The sequence below is a fragment of the Conger conger genome, chromosome 14, assembly GCF_963514075.1.
Source record: "Conger conger chromosome 14, fConCon1.1, whole genome shotgun sequence".
NCBI lineage: Eukaryota > Metazoa > Chordata > Actinopteri > Anguilliformes > Congridae > Conger > Conger conger.
Window position 1 is genome coordinate 13,261,511 of NC_083773.1, and position 18,137 is coordinate 13,279,647.

The following is an 18,137-nucleotide window of genomic DNA, read 5'->3' on the forward strand; positions in this document are numbered from 1 at the left end:
TCAGTGCCAGTAGTAGCCATTTCAAACAAGACACAAATTCTACTATCAAAAGATTTGTCATCCATACCCGAGAAACATTAGAAAATAACCACCACTACAGCCCACTTGAAGGCTTCAGTCTGAAATGGTTAAGGATACGTTTCACCAAAACGCATCTTTGGTCTCCCAGATCATTTCAGAGGTCCATACTTCAATTATTATGAGGTAAGGACTTGAAAAGAGCAATTCTGACAAAATATGTAAATTATACCATTTGCATACTTTATTCATGACGGTGGAAATGACAAATTCAAACATTTTTGTAGCAGTCTATAATTTGAACTAAGTAAGATTATTATTAAGAATCCTTCAGATTTTTTTTTATTACTAGTACCCAATAGTCTTTTCTTTAAAAACAAGAAAATAATTGGCTCAAAACACTCTTGGATATGGAGTAAAGGTTTGCAAAGTTTGATGACGTGATGACTATGCACTGAGAAAAAGGTTTTTGGGAAATGTTTGGTCTCAGGTCTTTGAGAAAATTGACTCTAAAGATAGAAATTGTAAATAATTATACTAATTTCACCACACACGGCATAATCATTCAAAATGTGGTATTATCCTGAAAGTTGAATAGTTGAGGGATGATTTGCACCAGGAAACAGAAAATGGCAAATTTGACTGAAAATTTCATTTTCTCAGTGGAACAGTGGTCCCCCTTTTTCCAGTGTGTAAGTTTGTGTAACTTTCTAACCTTGCGTAATATCCAGAACTCGCCTTGGATCACATTATTTTTAGAGTGCTCATTACACCAGTTTTCTTTCTGCATAGCAACAGGAATGATAACATCGTTCATATGAACTGGTGGGCTGGTGTTAACAGCGTTTTTAGAGGGCATTCTGACATGTAGGCCTAATTATGCAAAAAAAAAAGAAAAAAAAAGAAAACACATCTCCGTGTGGCGGCAGAGGGAAAAGAAAAGGTCAGGTGGTGCTTTAATACTCAAATTCTCTGTCATTTCGCCTTCATCTTCCTGTCAGAAGGACCCGAGACAAAGCTCTATTAATTCCGCTCTCCTCGGCGTCTTCGGTAATAAGCAACCGAGGTGTGCCAATTGTTGCTCGAAACAGCGCTAATGTCGCCCTTCTCCTCCTGGCTGAGGGAGCTACCCCGGTGACCTGGAGACGACCGGCCGCCCGGTCGGCCTGTGGTCCGCGGCGGGCCGTGAGGGGGGCGCCTGGCGTGTGGAGGAAGCTTTGGAGACATCTCTCTGCGATGAGTCAGAACCGCCGCGCAGTCACACGCGCAGGGTCGATGAATGACAACGCGGCGCCCCTCCCCCACGCACCTCTCCACGGTAACAATCGCCGACTCAACCGGAGGAACGGTCTGTTCCTCAGGTGGGGAGCAAAGAACCCCATCGTCGTGAGAAAGTGCCAGAAATTATGTCTGTGTGTGGGCGGTGCATGATGACTCTGGATCTGCGATGCCTGGGAAGGGGGGGGGGGGGATTGTACATTTGTCTCCCAGCTTCATTTAAACACAAGCTCTTTTTCTCACCTTCCACAGAGCTTGGACATGACCCAGTTTACTTGTGTTTAGGTAGGATTGCCAAGAGAGGCACGTGGCCTCTCTTTATGCAACGTCAAAACCCCAGTGAGAAAACTACCCCCATCCCCACCCCCTAACACTGCTGACTGGCAAAGAGAGTGGGGGTTCAGTCAGCGTGCACCTCCGTTTCAGCATGTTAAAGTCCTGCATTATACAATGGGCTGTCGGGCTCATCTGAGACTTTCCCTCGCAAAAGTAAATAGCTGCCAAGTTGGCTGCGGTTATTCAGTCTCCCAAGATCACATTGAGCTCTGAAATCTCCTCAAGCACTAAAACTGTGAAAGTCTCACAAGACAATTAAGCTCCATACGCATGCTTTCAGTAATCACAGGTAAATGGTTAATGCATTCCATTACTCCATTTATACCAACTGGCAGGTAATACAAGAGATTTACCTTAAGCCTTCTCTGTTTAGGCCTAATTCTAAATTGGTCCCATTATTATTTTGTCTTACGTTTTGAACCTTAATGTGGCAGAAAGGTGTCTTTACATTGAGGCATCAGTGACCAATTTGTGGTTATGGCACACACACACACGGGCCGTATTGTCTGCCAATGCAAATGCACCTATTCGATAAGGGCTCTACTGAGCGCTCTGTGCAACCCTGTGCGTTCCAACAATCACCAAATAGCAAGTCTGATGACATCACAAAAAAACACTTCACAGAGCTTATGCTCAAATGCAGAACGTCACTGCATTCTAGCACCTGTAGAATCTAGAAAATATATTGACTGTCCCTAATCAATTGAAATTGGCAGGACACCACAAATTTCATAAAGAAACTGTGCCCTATCATCAGTAGCATTTAATGCAAAACAAAAGTCTCTGTACTCTACTTGTTTGAGAGTACACTGAAAAACTACAAAAAAGGAGCAAACAGGAAGCTGCCAATGTCGGAAATGGATATTGTTCTTTTAAGAAGCATCTTCAGTGCCCAATTTTAAACACTGATGACAGACGTAATTTTCAAGGGCAAATAGCGAGAAAATGTAAGAATGAAAGCTCCTCACGGTCACACAAGGTGCACACTTGCATCTGTGCATTTGCTGACCTCAGTCCTGCACTCACTAGACCCAAGTTAAGGTTACTTCACTTATCAGTGGAAATGTTAATATCAAATCAACCATGCAAGCGTGTTTCACATTCTCCGTAAAGAGACTGCTCCACATCACTCAAGATACACTGATGTTGTGTTTAGAGGTCCCTTCACATGGTGTGTGCCTTTTCTGGAGCAGCAGAATTCAGTCATTCTCCGCACACCTCATTCTATGACATCTATTCTGCACGGTCATCAGAGTAGAATTAACTGCGTTGAACAGCCTGTAGCCTAGTGGCCAGAGTACATTACTGGGACCTGGAAGGTTGGTGGTTCAAGCCCCAGTGTAGTGAATTACTTCTATAAAAATATAAAATACAAAAAAACTGCCAGAGGTTTTCTGTGCCAATGTTCCTGAACCGCCTTTTAACCAAAAGACACCTCCTTTAACAATAGCGATCGATTACTCCATTGCGACGCATTATCACAGTCTTGAAATATGGATTACTGTGAAGGAATATTGCCACAAAGTGCACAGTGATTCTTCTGCAGTCACAGGGTGAGTAGGGGTTTTAGCTTTGTAGCAACTGCAATAACAAACTTGCAACGCGATACAATTCCTGAGCTCCATGTCTGAGATTTAAAAACCATAGTCTGCCGTAATGACAACCTCAGTGCTTGCATTTAAACTTTGAAACTGCAACCACAAGAGTGTACGCCCCTCCCAGCCAATAAACAACCACAACACTCATTACCTGTTCAAGTTCATCACCCTCAGCACAAGTTCCTCAGAAATAAGTCCACTACTCAAGAATGCAACTTTTCTACCAAATATAAACATTTGGTTTGTGTGATTTCTTTCCAGGCTCCCTTACTTCCAGATTAACAAATAAGCTCACCTGACAGACAAATCAGGTTTCTGCTGGTGCATTAACTCTATGCTAAGCACCAAAACAAAAACACACATTTTAAGGATAAAACAATACTTACCGTCTCTACAGAGCCTCATAGCTTCTCGATTTTTCCCGCACTCTTTCAAACTTTCTTCTGATTCTGCACCTAAAGAGGCGATCACATACAGGAAGATAAATAGTTGCACTTGCTTGCTGGTGCTGTTGCTTACCAGTCGCGTTTCTCGTTTACCCAAAACTGCACGCAATCAAAAAGCTCGCGATATTCCGCTTTCTAAAATCTAAACGGACTGTCGGCTTTTTTGATACGGCCACTCACCGTCGTTCCCGTGGAGTTTAGCAGCATCGACCCAGTTGCTCCACGGCTGTCCCAACATGATTTCTGGACTGGGCAGAGATCTACGCTCCCCTACAGTCGCCATTGCTGTACAGCCTTCTCCCTGCTGGAACTGCTGCTGTTGCTGCTTTGGCTGCCTGGCCGCTTTGCGCTGTTCCCCCCTGACGTCATCATCGGCCCTTTCCGACATTCTTTCCGCTACAAATGTAACAAAACAGGAGTCAGCGTTTAAGGTGGTAAACCAGAAATCTTAACTGATCTACGCCGTAAAACTACACGTTCCCATTTTATCCGATATCTCCCCTACTGGTGCTTTGTTTGTGGGACTGTAATATCGACGGACACTCCGTTTTGATAAATGGAATATAAAATATAAGCGACAACGTCCTTCGATACAGCTACATTCTGAGAGGTGTAATCGCAGATTTCAGAAATGAAAGTTTAAGGAGGAACTTCACCGACGTGTGCAGTTAACACGGGGAATCCGCGTCATTTACTGATATAACACTAATTTGTACATGGGCGTCCTAGTTCAAACGTAACCGCCCGGCATGTAGCTCGCTAACTAGACAGCGAGGCTACTTCTAATTGTAGAAATATCTGCATGAGTCATGCCACTTCCGATTCAATAATTGCTAAATAAACTAAACTCCAGCCACGGCTTAACGGCATTCACATATATAAAGTATATGCGGTTAAGTATGCACGTAAACCTTGGCCTGTATAGTACATTAAACAATTAGTAAATATCGAAAGTATATTTTATAAATAAAAGATAGGCAGACCTTTGGTTGAAATGTGACGAACGCACATGTGGTAAAGTTGAACAGAAAATGAATTAATTAGAACAAAGCCATCCGAAGAAAGTCACCTAAATAATAATCATAATAATAATAATAATTAAAATAATAATAATGTGTCGTTATGATATTAATACCTTGTTAAGTATGCACTATACTTCCGGTCAGTTTTCCACTTGGTCGAATTCTGTTTTTCCAGAAATTGTGGCTTTACGTCAGGACAACACAGAGCAGGATTAAATGAACGCATATTAATCAAATAATTCGAACATGACGTTAAAATACTGACCAGACTCAGTTAACATACTGTTACCTTTCAAGACTCGTTGCGTTGTCCAGTAATAATTTTACAATAAATGATTGTGACAGGTATATTTATGGGCACAAATTACTATAATCTATGTAATTTGTGGTTGATACACATTAGAAACCGCAGCCCTCGTTTGCATTTTGAATAAGAACAATACCTTTCATGAACAGGTTTTAAATGCCAATGTGTTAATGTTTACCTCTCTGTTAGTTTTGAGAGGATAAAATGTTTTTTTTCTAAAAGAATCATAAACAACAGAATATGCAACATATCCAGGATCCAGATGGGTAACTCCACTCATGAAATTGACCCATTCCATGTCATCAATTAATGAATGGTAAATGGTCTGCATTTATATAGCGCCTTTATCCAAAGCGCTGTACAACTGATGCGTCTCACACACACTCACGCGCACACGCACGCACACACCCACAGCGATTGGCTGCCATGCAAGGCACCAACCAGCTCATCAGGAGCAGTTGAGGGTTAGGTGTGCAGAACCACCACACTAACAAATTAATAAACTATAATTCCATATGTAAGGACAATTATTTTACTTGCACCTGCATTAGTCCCATTTGTCATCTGCTCGTCTATATAGCCTATTGTTTTTATTTGTTTCCGAAGGCATCATTCCATTTGTTCCACAAGAAAACACTTAATAAATGGTTCACTTTGACAGGTAATTCTTATGCTTAGCATTCCTTTTCAGTGCCCAATATTTTTCACAAGAAATTATGAGAATTGCCAACCGCTCCAGTTTTTGAAGACAATTTTACAACTAATTCCAAACAAGAAACAGTCCTCTCCATCTATTGATTATCAAGCTTATTCAAATTCATCAGCATGGAATTTGATCCTTCTCATTATCACTGTACAAATTTAAAAAAAGAGCTTTTCTTTAACCAACAAAATTACCTTCCACCTCATCTTGAAAAAGAACACTGTTTGTGAAACACACCACATCACCCTTGATGATTCCCATTACATTTAACGAACAATGCTCTTTAACTTTACAATGCAGTGAAAGCGAAGTAAACACAGAACATTTTTTCAATTATTCTTGCCTTTATTTAATTAAAAAATAATGAAGCGCATATATCACCCATATGAAAAAAGTAATTCCCCCTTAAACATAATAACTGGTTCCACCATTAGCAGCAATAACCACAACAGAACCCTGCCTATAATTTCAGTCTTTCAGGTCGTTGTGGAGGAGTATGAGCTCACTCCTCTTTACATAACTTTCAATTGGTTGGTATTTCATTTTAGTTGGCAGGTTTAAAGAATGAACTGTTTCAGGTCCTGTCATGGAATCTCTATTGGGTTCAAGTCAGAACACTTTGACTAGGCCACTCCAAATCTTTACTTGTGTTTCTTTTCATCAATTCAGATGTATAGTGCTTTTGTGTTTTGGAGTCTTGCTGCATAACCCAATCATGCTTCAGCTTCAGCTCACGGACAGATGACTGAACATTCGTAATAATTTTCGGGTAGAGCATAATTCATGGTTCCTTCAATTAAGGCAAACTGTCCAGGTCCCGAGGCAGCAAAGCATCTCCACACTATCACCATACCACCACATTTGACTGTTGGCATGATGTTCTAACTATGAAATGGTGTACTTGCTTCACGCGAGACATAATGGGACCCTTGTTGTGCAAGAAGTACTATGTTTGAAAACTCTGTCAAAGAACATTACAAAAGGCTTGAATCCCATTTTGCAGAGTCTCTTTCTTATTGTGGGGTCATGAACACTGTCCTTAGCTGTGGCTAGAGGGGCCTGAAGTTCTTTGAATGTTCTGGGATCTTTTGTGACTTTCTGGATGAGTCGTCAGTGAGCACTTGGGAGAAATTTTGGCAGGCCCGCCACTCCTGGGAAAATTCACCACCCTTTCCAAACTGATATATTTCATCAACCTTTTTCTCATCTCTTCAGGAATTCCCTTTGATCGTGGCATAGTGTGCTTATAGAAACTTTGTGGTGATTATTTCACTCTGATGGTAAGGTTAAATATGACTGAAGTTTAACGACAGTTTAAGTGTTGCTCGACTGAAATGACAGAATGTTGCCAGTGTCGCCTGATGTAGACTGTGGTATAAACACACTCCAGTAACCCATAGTATAAACCAAATGTCACTGTGACCAGCGACATACATTGCACGTCGTCTGTCGCAGTATCACTCTTTCGCTGGACTGAAATAAAGCCTGGCTCTGTTCAATAGATTGAATCTAATTATCAATTACATTTGGTTAATTGGTTGATTGAGTAACTATGGGGGAAATTACTTTTTAACATGGGTGATATGGATGTTTGAGGTTTTTCATTAAATATATGAATTTTTAAAAATTGTTTTGTATATACCAATTTTGTCTCATTTTGTCCAAAGATCTGAAACCATTCAGTGTGACAAATACGCAATCAATGATAGAGGAAATCAGGAAAGGGCAAATACTTGCACAACACTGTATACAGTCTAACTATGTTGTGGTATTACCTAATATTGTGATGCCACTCAAGCCTAAAAACATTAAACCAATTGGCAATACATAACAATTTTGAGATTTTATATTTCCTGAAAACCTCATTTTCATAGATGAGTCATACTTAAAATAACAACTGCATGTCATAAATAAATGTGGACAGTGCTGCATTTCAATGCGTCATTAAAGTCCTAACTGGGTTTAAAAATGTACTGTACTGAACAAATATTTGGAAGTATATTTTTATTCACTTGCATCGCTATGGCTTCATCCCTCTCAGGATAAAAGCCCTTGAGATGTCCTCCATAAGTACATCCCAAACAAACTGAGATATACTGCTGTGTTAAGAAATCATAAAGCTGCAAGTAAAATGAACATTAATATCCTTTGAAACATGACATTATAGCTGTGGATAATTGCCTGTACTGGTCTGCCCTTCAGACTAAACATGAGCAGAGCAAAAAGGTCTGAAGTTCAATAGAAAGTCTGAGGTCACAACATGTCTCTACAGGTACCCAGGTGTGAAACTGTGTAACTGTGTGGTGTATCTGACCACATATGCTTAGGGGGAGGAGGAATTAATGAACAACCTCTTGCCACTGAGTTCATACCTTGTCAGATGTGAAAAAGGAATCCTATTAGTAAGATCAGCCGAGCTTCATCGGTTTGCGTGATCACATCCACCCCACCAGTCGAAGACAGACAATCTGAAAGGAAATCATATCAGGTTTATTGTACTCCAAGTCTGGTCACATCTGAAAAGACCACCCTTCACAGGACCATTACCTGAAAAAACACTCTTCAGGGAATTATCAATTTGCCTTTCTGGAAAATAATGCAGGCCAGTGCAACTACAGGTAACAGTCTTAGTTTATGAGTATGGAAGAATCCACAGTCTTATCTGTATTTCTTAACAGGAGCTTTCATGCTTGTGCAAAAGCTGCTTATGGAACAACCCTTCCGCTGCCAAGTAATCCAATCCAATAAGTACTATCCCTGGCTGTCCACATAATTGTTTCACAGGTCACAATTCAATAATCCCCTTGACAGATAAATTACTGAAAACACCAACCCATCTGAACATCTTTCTTGGACTTATCCATTTAAATCTTGCGGTGGTTAAATAAGCTATGCCAATTCACTAGCTGATAAACCACTTGACTTATCAAGACATTAAGTAACTCCTGCTAATGAATGTGCCACAGCATAAGGTAGCAGAACAAATTATTTCAAATGAATCTTGCATGACTTCACAATACATTTCCTGGAACTGAGGAAGATGAAAACATTTGAATGTTACTGCATTTGAAACATACCAATAAAATCAGAATGTACTAAAATACGTCAAAATACACAATGAAATATGATTACAGTGATTTTGTTGCCATTTTGTATATTATTTAAAAAGCTGTCTTTGTTAGGTATACTAGTACTGAAGGTTTTGATATTACAGTTGGATAACAGTGCATCTTGTTTGTAAGTCGCTTTGGATAAAAGCGTCAACCAAATAACATGTAGTAAAATGGTTAGGGTGTTGGACTGGACTTATACGTACAGGTTGCATGCTAAGTTCCCAGATAGGACACTGCCATTGTAGCCTTGAGCAATTGTTTAAGTATAATGAGTGAATTGTTTAAGTATAAATAAAATGCATAAATGTTTAAAAAATGTAAAATGTTGTGTGGATTGGTCTGGGTAAGAGCATCTTCTAAATGACAGTAATGTAATGTAATCTCAATTAACTACCGGCATTACTGAAGCCAAGCAATGGTTTTCCTCTGAATAATTTTGATTACTCAGTGTATAGGGTCTGTGTCACATAGGTCTCCCAACAAAATGAAAACGGCAATCAGGCCCAAATTTCTTCAGGTATATTTATGGGCACTGTGAAACTGTGCCACTGAACAATTCAGTACACAATAACTTCACACATAAGGGAAACAAAGCTTTTGATGTTTCATGGATCAGATACTTCGCAAATGTTTTACTTGACAGTGCATAATCGTTTAATATGTGTCATGGATATTCCGACTAAATAAATATTGCAGACAGGCTAACATTTAGAAAAGTAGAACCGTGAGATTTAAAAAAGTTTGACTTGGATGTATTATGCGAACTACTGGTGGAAAAGTACAATCGACGATTAGCTAACGCTGGTAATATATATGTGAATGTATACATTTCAACATAGTCACATTCAAAACTAGCAAGTGGCATCAAGTTAGCTAATACATGCATACAATCACTGCTTTTGTCAGATTCTTGTGCAGTACATTTCAGCAATTCATAAAGTCGTTGGCTCATTCAAGCTAATTAACAACCAAGAAAATATGATAACGCTTTAATATTAATTTTACATTAGTTGAACCGACAGGGCAAACTAACTGCATTTGCTAGTGTTGAAAATTATGACTTGGATCGCTGTTCTTTCTCTTCTTCAACAAATACAGTCAGACAAAATAACATGTTTTAACATATTTTCCAATAAGACAGTTGGATTGTGCTGCTAACGTTGAACTAATTTTAAATATCAGCAAACCTGTTAGCCTACAAGCAAGCCAAAGTATTTCATTGTCACTACTAGCCACCTAGCTAGCTAATGTAGATGGGAAAACATTGGCTGGCTGGCTGGCTGGCTAGCTAGCTAGCAAGCTAGTCTAGAGAGGCTGCCAAAAACTGTAATTAACAGCTACCATCGAAACACGTCTTTCTTGTCTTACCTGAATCCACAACGTTGTAAAAGCAAATTTAGATCATATGAGATTGTAATCTGTTGAATATAGGTGAAATATAAAGATGTAGATCGTCAATTAAGAGCGAATGCAATGTTCACTGACTGTGGAGGTCTTTACCAGGTGCTTCCATGTCTGTTTACCAGACGGCATTCTGGGACACAGACGTCACGTTTCTCGGACGCATGCGCGTTGGGGTTCCTTCTGCTAGCCTGTCACAGAACGAGGTTTCCTAACTAAACTGTATGAGGAAATTGTCGCCATTTTGGATCATCAAAGTACACTTATATAAACGGAGTCAGTTAGAATTAGAGCCTTGATGGTGATCGACCTGAAGACAGTTACGTCGAATTTCACTGTTGTCTGACTATTAATTTCCCTCTAGCCAATCAGCGCCGTCATATTTTGGAGGCGGGGCACTTATTAGCTAATGACCTTTGAGCTGGGAGCTGTTTTTTCTGTGCCACCAATAAAGTTTTATTTGAAGATAGCGTTTGAACAGCATTTGATGACCGAATGGGGGCTGTTACCGACGGTAAATTGCTTTGATTAGTTTCTGTGTCTAACATAATTGTTAAATTAGCACCGCGCCTTAATAACAAAATAGTTAGCCAGCTTGCTAGTTCCCGTGAATGATCATTTTCCAAGTTTCCTGAACACAGTTTACAGTAGGCCTAGCTAGCTAATAAGCTATAATTTCAAGCCTTAGCTACGCAGCTAGCTAGCCCGATAGCTGTAACCTAGCGCTTACTCTATTGCAAACAACAGGATGAGTACGTAGAAATCCACAACTTAATTACAAAACGGGCTGTTAAAAATAAATAATAAAACGATTGGCCCAACCTACGTTTGATGCTAATATTATAACTTGACGTTAATTATTGGAAGTTAGCGTTTTTATTGGACCTTCGTTAACTAGCTAATTTAGCCAGGCGAGTTCTTCCTCTAGCTGACCACCCATGCAATTGTTTTTTTGTTTTGCTGTGTTTTAAGTTTTCAAGTTAACTTATGTCCGTTATTATTTCTAGATGAAGTTATTCGGAAGCGCCTGTTGATTGACGGCGACGGAGCCGGTGACGATCGACGTATCAATGTGCTACTGAAAAGCTTCACAAAATGGTGCTCTTCTGGATCAGCAGAAGACGGGTAAATTCATGTTGAAACTTTTCCCAGGCTGTCATTAAAGAAGTCACTAACTGACAGTGGCTTGTTGGCTAACGTCACGAATACTCTTAGTTTGCAGACGACTAACTACACGATAACACGGTTATCTCAAAATATGAGCTTCATTCTGGTCCACAGATTTTTCATCTCTTAAACCACTTGACTACTAGTTGCTACATATAATTGATTTAGACGCAAACGTTTTTTAAGTTTGCAAATGTATTAGCCATGCAAAAATGTTCGTTTTTATATTTCCGTCGATGTATGTTTTGAAGGTTACTAAACCAGTTTATTTTAGATCTTTAAGTCGCATATGTTAAGACACTGAACATTACATTACATTACATGGCATTTAGCAGACGCTCTTATCCAGAGCGACGTACAACAAAGTGCAAATTAAACACAAGTTTAAAAAGAGGACCTGAGAGGACTGTATAGTTCCGAGTCCTAGTGTAAACATGCAGAAAATCTGAACCCTTTAAGTTGAGCACTGATCTTATTCTGGTTTAAGGGCTACATCCGACTGGATGTTTTAAAATCTCTATACATTAGCATTGTGTGAACTGAAAGATCCTGCCAATAATAGGTGCTGATGCGGTGCGGGTATAAATCCATCTCTGAATTAATGCATGCACTGTTTTCTAAATGTCCCTCCAGGTTCACGCAGTACCAGAGAATGCTGGGCACCCTGGCACAGTGTGAATTCTCCATGGGAAAGACACTGCTGGTGTATGACATGAATCTGAGAGAAATGGAAAACTATGAAAAAATATACAATGATATTGGTGAGAAATTTGTGATATGAAATATACAAGATGGAAAGACCACACATATCAAAAGTTAAAAAGCAGCTGTTTGGACAAAAGCTGTCGGACAAAAACAGAACAATCCGCTCACGGCATTGCTAAATTTGACTAAATGTGACATTTCAAGGTGCCATGCTTATCATCAGACATAAAAAAAAAACAAAAAAAACAATGTGAGAACCAATTTGTAATCTTTACAGTGACATGCAAAGTGGAAAATTTGAAAAGCACTCAATTTCCACTGCTGTAATGACAAAAGTATAGAAAGCATTATTTTATTTAAAACTACTGTGTTATACTCTACTTTCATTTCAGAGCAAAGTATCACGTCCGCTCATGACAAAATATCTGAATGTAAAAAAGAAATAATGAGAGCCAAGAGAATACGGAAGAATCGACAAGGTGAGAGGAGTAAAATTTAACTTGTTAAACTTAAATTATGATCCACCCTCACTGAATGGGTGTCTAATGCTTTGATTTGGAAATGACTTGTTTGCCTACTTTTAAAACAGATTGTCCCCACCCCAATTTAACTCCTTAGTATTGCAATTATATATACAATGTATTTCTTGTGTAAATCTTCTCAAGCCTGCTATTTAAATTCTTCATAGAATATGATGCACTTGCAAAGGTTATCCAACAACATCCAGACAGACATGAAACACTGAAGTAAGTATTCCTGTTGTAGGGTTTTCTTTGCGATGAAAAAATGAGAACGGTGCTCGACCAAAACGTCATAGCTGTCTTGCTACAGTGTAACTATCATTACCAGTGTCAAGGTACATTGATCAAGAGTCCTTACAATTATTGCCCAAAAACTACCCCTAGAGACACAAATGTACTGTTTAGAAGTTGCTGTGGGAAAATATCAGTAGATTTATGATGTACACTGGGTGCTTCTAATGTCCATTCTAGTGCTTTCATGAGATTGTGAACAGTTACTTCTCATGTTAGCGTACAGATTGTTCTCTTTGTATTATTTGTAATTCATAATATTTGTATTATAATCTCAGGCAACTGGAAGCTCTTGACAAAGAACTGCAGCAGCTGTCTCGTATAAAGGAGAATGTGGAAGACAAAGTAAGGAAGTTGTGTTTTCTGGCTTTTTTTTTGTGTTTTATTTTTTTGTCTGCTGGATCTTTGGGATTGTGAATGACTGCGAGTCCTGTTCTTTCACAGCTTGAACTGCGGAAAAAACAGTTTCATGTGCTACTGAGCACTATTCAGGAGCTTCAGCAGACGCTTGACAGTAAGTACAGCCGTAGTGAGCATTTACTACGCAACAATCAATGGTAAATGGTTGTCATTTGTATAGCGCCTTTATCCAAAGCGCTGTACAAGTGATGCTTCTCATTCACTCATTCATACACACATTCACACACCAACAGCGATCGGCTACCATGCAAGGCACCAACCAGCTCATCAGGAGCATTTAGGGGTTAGGTGTCTTGCTCAGGGACACTTCAACACACCCAGGGTGCGATCATTTTAAATGTTAAAATGAATGCCATCAGATTAAATGACACACACTTATGTGTTTATCATTTTAGACCAATGTTATTTGTGGTCTTCTCTTTTGCCATTAGAACCTCTTCTTTTTTTATTAGATGACGAGAAGTGTGAAATCGACGAGTCCCAGGAAAGTCCAATGGACAACTGACCGTGAACATCCACATGTCTCTACAACCATACATCAGGATATCTTCAATTGCTGTTCAGTGTCATTGTTTTGTTCTTGTGTTCTTAAAATGTTTTTATACTGAAGATTTGAACTTGTTTTTTGCATTAGCTTAAAATACATTTGTGCACAAATAAAGTAGTCTTTTGCCTCTTCTGTGATTAAGTTCTTGTTTGTCATTTTGGTTTAAGGCTTGTATTCTGATGACATTATGTGTTTCCTATACTAAAATCTAGAATTTTAGCAATCGGTTGAGCAGCATTTTCCTGTATTGTGCGCTCAATGTCAGTACTGTGCCAAAGTCAAAGACCACCTGTTTATTTGCTTTCCAGTGAACCTCTGTTAAGTGCGAGTCATTTATTTTTATTTTTTTCAATGTCAGGAAATAATGCAGCAAACATGGTGCATTTGGCACAAAATTCCAAAAGAAAACTACAACCATCTTTCAATATCTCACATCTCCATGTTTTTCAGGAGGCTTTGATTTTTTTAAAGAAATATGCTGCCATATTATTTTTTTCTTCTTGTAAAAACATCCTGAGCTTAGTTTGTTCCATTTTCTGCTCGTCTTGATCTGAGTAGGTGCAGACTCATTCATATTGAGAGCTGCGGTGGCCAGTCCACTGTTCTGGGAACAGTAGCAGCTTAATCTTAGGGTGCTTGTGGTCAGGAATATTTTCCCAGGCAAACCTTGTCCAGGGGGTATTGCATAATATGTTAAGATTTGTTTGTATTTGTCAGCATTCGTGATGCCTTCAGTTAATATCTAATTGCCTCCAAGGGGCTGTATAAAAAAGCAGGACTGCTGTGTTTGCTGAATAACTGTACCAAGTAACCTTCCCAACATCTAGAACGTGGACTGAAGACAAAAAGCACTGTTCCAGATTATCCAGTTTACGCGATAATCCTGCCTTGTAATATAGGCCCCAAATGTTGTTCGACAGCTCGAAACTTGCACCATTCTTCCACGATGCTTGACGTGTGGTTGTCCACATGGTTCTGAGAGTCTTTTATTGCTTCAGCAAGTGAAGTTCAGCAGTGTAAATACTGTCTTTATTTCTGGAAATCTGAAATTTTGACTCATCAGTGTGTAAAGCCTTACTCCACTTCTCGGGTGTCCAGTTGCAGTGTCGTAGTGCACATTTTCTTCTCTTTTTATTTCCTTTTCTCAGTGGCTTTTTGACAGCGACGCATCCTTTGTGTCCTTTGGCATTGAGTTGTCTTCTCAGTGAAAGGACTGACAGAAATGGCGTGGATTTCTTCAGATTTGAAGCAGGAGTGATTTCTCCTATCAAAGATAAAAATCTTTTAAGTACTTTCTTTGTGATGGTGACAGTTGTCTGTGGTCTACCAGTTCTTACATGATTGTTAGGAGTGCTGTTTTCTCAGTATGATCCTTTGAATTCCAGTTTTGGAAACTCACTTGTTTTTTCACTTATTTTTCATCCTTATCCAGCTGAATTTCTTCTATCTAATCTCATCAGGAATATATCCTTTTGCCTTTTAGATGCACTTGACAAATACATCTGCAAGGCAGCTGAGTCTCTTTTGAAGGCAAAGGGTTCTAATCATTGACACTTTTAGGAACAGCTTTTGTTGGGAGGGCACTGCTGTAACTGCTGTTTGTTCATTGGAAGGATGTAAAACCTAAAGTAATAGAGTCCACAAAATGAGTGAATGAATACAGATAGTGCTGGAATACAGATCGTGGTTGATTGTGGTGGAGGCCCTTTCAGTAATTTCCTGTTAATTGTATGTTTTCTGTATTATTGTCTGACACTGAAAAACAAATATTGCACCGATTGGCTGATTTCACTGGAAATCGGGTGAACAAAAGGGCTGTATGTGTCTTTTATGAGATACTGTATATTCCATCATGCAGCAGAATACCACTAGCAACAGTGTGTGCAGAGGACACGGGTATTCCTCCACCTGTGTCTGTGCGATGCTTGGCTGGTTGCCTTCTGGAAGTGTCTGCTGGCGTCCAGAATCCGGTCCCCCATACACTCACAGTGCTCCAGCTCTGCCTGTCTCTTGGCCAGTAGCTGCACAGAGCAGTGTGCCAGTCTCCACCTGACCGTCTGTCTGAGGGGAGAAGAAAGGAGAGGGTCTGCAGTCTGTCTTCCAGGCTTAATTATGTACAGTATATTACTTGCTATATGCAGTATTGTAATTGTAAAGTTAGGGGTTGTCCCTGGCAACTTTAATACTGGACACATTTATAGAACGCTAATGGAATATGTTTATTACATGTTTTGCGTTGTTTTAAGTTGTGGATAGTTATTCTGCAGGTAGTGTTGTGGAACGATTCAAAATATTGACATGAATGTATGATGAGAACATCTTCTACTACTATACATGACCTGTGGGCTAATGTATTTCCAGAAACCATTGCTTCAGAGATTTCTTCATGTAAATACTGTAAATCCTCAAATTGTGTCCGGGGTCTTTTATTTACTTAGGCTGCACAAAGCACAGGCCTTTATTTGGGGCAGGCTTGTATTCGAGGCAGGCCTTTATTTCTTATTAGGCTTCTGTTGTAGAATTTTATTCTTAGAAATAAAGTAAAAGGCTACACTTAAAGTGGGCCAACACTGTTCAACACTTCCTGTAACTCTTCAGAAATCAATTAGTGTAGGCTAATCAGAAAACACCGTTTGGTAAGTCAAAAAGTGTCAGTCTTAACAGACTCAGTTTATTGCAAATATTCTCAGACACAATAAATCACATGCAAGTCCAGAATCCATAAAATAACAACTTGCCAGACACGCCTTCATGAACAATAAGAAATTAGCGTAGATAACAGCAAGTTAAGGATCTTTCTTTCCTAAAGTGCGTTTTATTGTGAGACATGCGTTTCGTTTGGAGCAGCATACCGGTAGGCTATCAAAAGATTTTCGCTTTGGTTTGTGATTTAATTTACTTTTGGACTGTTTGATTCAGTGTTGGCACTGATGGGCACTGAAATCTGGGGGGTATTTGATGGTTCACTGTTAAGTTTTATGTAGTTGAAAGAGTGTCGGGATTTCTACCCGTCTGTTTATTGCGAGCCAAGGCAGCCGCTTTCATTCATTCATTGAACGTGCGCTGTGCTGTAAATACAAGAAAACCTTATTGTGTAGCCAAGTAGCCTAAATTCAGTTAATTTTTAATTTTGCCTGATTTACTTTTTTATTAAATTCGTAGGCTGGAATGCCTCGCGGCAACAATTGTGTTTAAATGTATACTGCTTCAGCCTTTGGCAAGCTACTCAGAAGGGGGCGGCAAGCGACTGGTAGCTTGAGAGCAACGTGTTGGAGACCCATGGTGTAGGACAACGACTTTTCATTGGCAACAGTATTAAACCAACCAACAATATAAAATATTAAGAAGAGTACTTTTATTTAATTGAGTTAAATCGAAACAATGTCTTCTAGTGCTCATGGACTGATAGCCCTACTGGGAGGCAATATTATCCCGGCTTTTATTTGTCCGAATCGGCCACGCCCCCGGCTATTATCCGAGGCCCGGCTTCAAATAGAATCCCGGACACAATTTGAGGATTTACTGTATGGCTTCCCTAGCACATTGGAGATCAGAGGGAGCACTTCTCACTTGTGTCTGTGCAGTTTTTAATGGTCTGTTTTCTCCTCCGATCCCCTTCTGGGGAGTGAAAGTCTTGCATTTGTTTCTATAGGAAACCTGGGGATAACAGGCTCTGACCATATGTTAGGAAACAAGCATATAGCTGAACATTATTGATTATGATCTTTAATCTGTGAACTGTTGCCCCTTCTGGACCCACACCTCTGAGCCCTTGGAACAACATGGCACCCAGGGATCCTCTGCGTTTGTGCCTCCTCCATGCTCACTTGGATGTACTCAACACAGAAAATGCTGATTATGTGCACATCCTTATGCTTTATACATCACATGTTTCCACAGGACAAATTGTATGATTTTTATTCTTGAGCACAATCAATAAAGCACTCCATATACCAACCAATAGATGGAGCTGTCCACTCTTAAACTATCTAATAAACTGCATTAACACTGATTTTTCCCTTGGATATAATCCTTGAGGTAATATTTACAAACCATTCCCATTAATACAGCAGTTTTTAGACTTTATAAGCCAGCAGGCATATAAGTATTTATTTGCCTGTGCTTTACGCAAGCAATCCTTTTAGTTTGAATCTTGCAAGACTACAGATATTTCAGAGAGGAACATCACAGATGTGCTAGGAGCCACCATTAGTCATAACTACTCATTTCCTGCTGCACACCTTGTTCTCTGAACAGCCACCGT

At 39.5% G+C, this 18,137-nt stretch overlaps 2 protein-coding genes across 5 annotated transcripts in view; one reads left to right on the forward strand and one right to left on the reverse strand.

Moving 5' to 3' along the window:
- Window positions 1-10,335, reverse strand: part of LOC133110041 (ataxin-7) — a 29,257-nt gene extending 18,922 nt beyond the window's left edge. Inside the window, exons 1-4 of one of the 3 annotated variants that reach the window (XM_061219897.1) lie at window positions 10,190-10,335; window positions 8,081-8,176; window positions 3,857-4,072; window positions 3,617-3,685 (exon numbers count right to left, since the gene is read on the reverse strand). In XM_061219897.1, the coding sequence (XP_061075881.1) occupies window positions 3,617-3,685; window positions 3,857-4,064 (277 nt within the window). In that variant the 5' untranslated portion in view covers window positions 4,065-4,072; window positions 8,081-8,176; window positions 10,190-10,335. Of the gene's footprint in view, window positions 1-3,616; window positions 3,686-3,856; window positions 4,073-4,332; window positions 4,458-8,080; window positions 8,177-10,189 lie in introns of those variants that run through there. The other 2 variants (XM_061219896.1, XM_061219898.1) reach the window with 2 other exon arrangements.
- Window positions 10,336-10,589: 254 nt separating this feature from the next.
- Window positions 10,590-14,014, forward strand: thoc7 (THO complex 7). Of its 2 annotated transcripts, none has more exons than XM_061219913.1 (8): window positions 10,590-10,736; window positions 11,230-11,347; window positions 12,023-12,150; window positions 12,487-12,573; window positions 12,783-12,840; window positions 13,185-13,251; window positions 13,351-13,420; window positions 13,779-14,014. In XM_061219913.1, exons 1-8 carry the CDS (start codon window positions 10,718-10,720, stop codon window positions 13,829-13,831), a joined length of 600 nt encoding a protein of 199 aa, XP_061075897.1. In that variant the 5' UTR covers window positions 10,590-10,717; the 3' UTR covers window positions 13,832-14,014. The 2 variants fall into 2 exon arrangements, with proteins under 2 accessions (XP_061075897.1, XP_061075898.1); XM_061219914.1 differs by lacking the exon at window positions 10,590-10,736 and adding an exon at window positions 10,816-10,974.
- The last annotated feature ends 4,123 nt before the right edge of the window (window positions 14,015-18,137 follow it).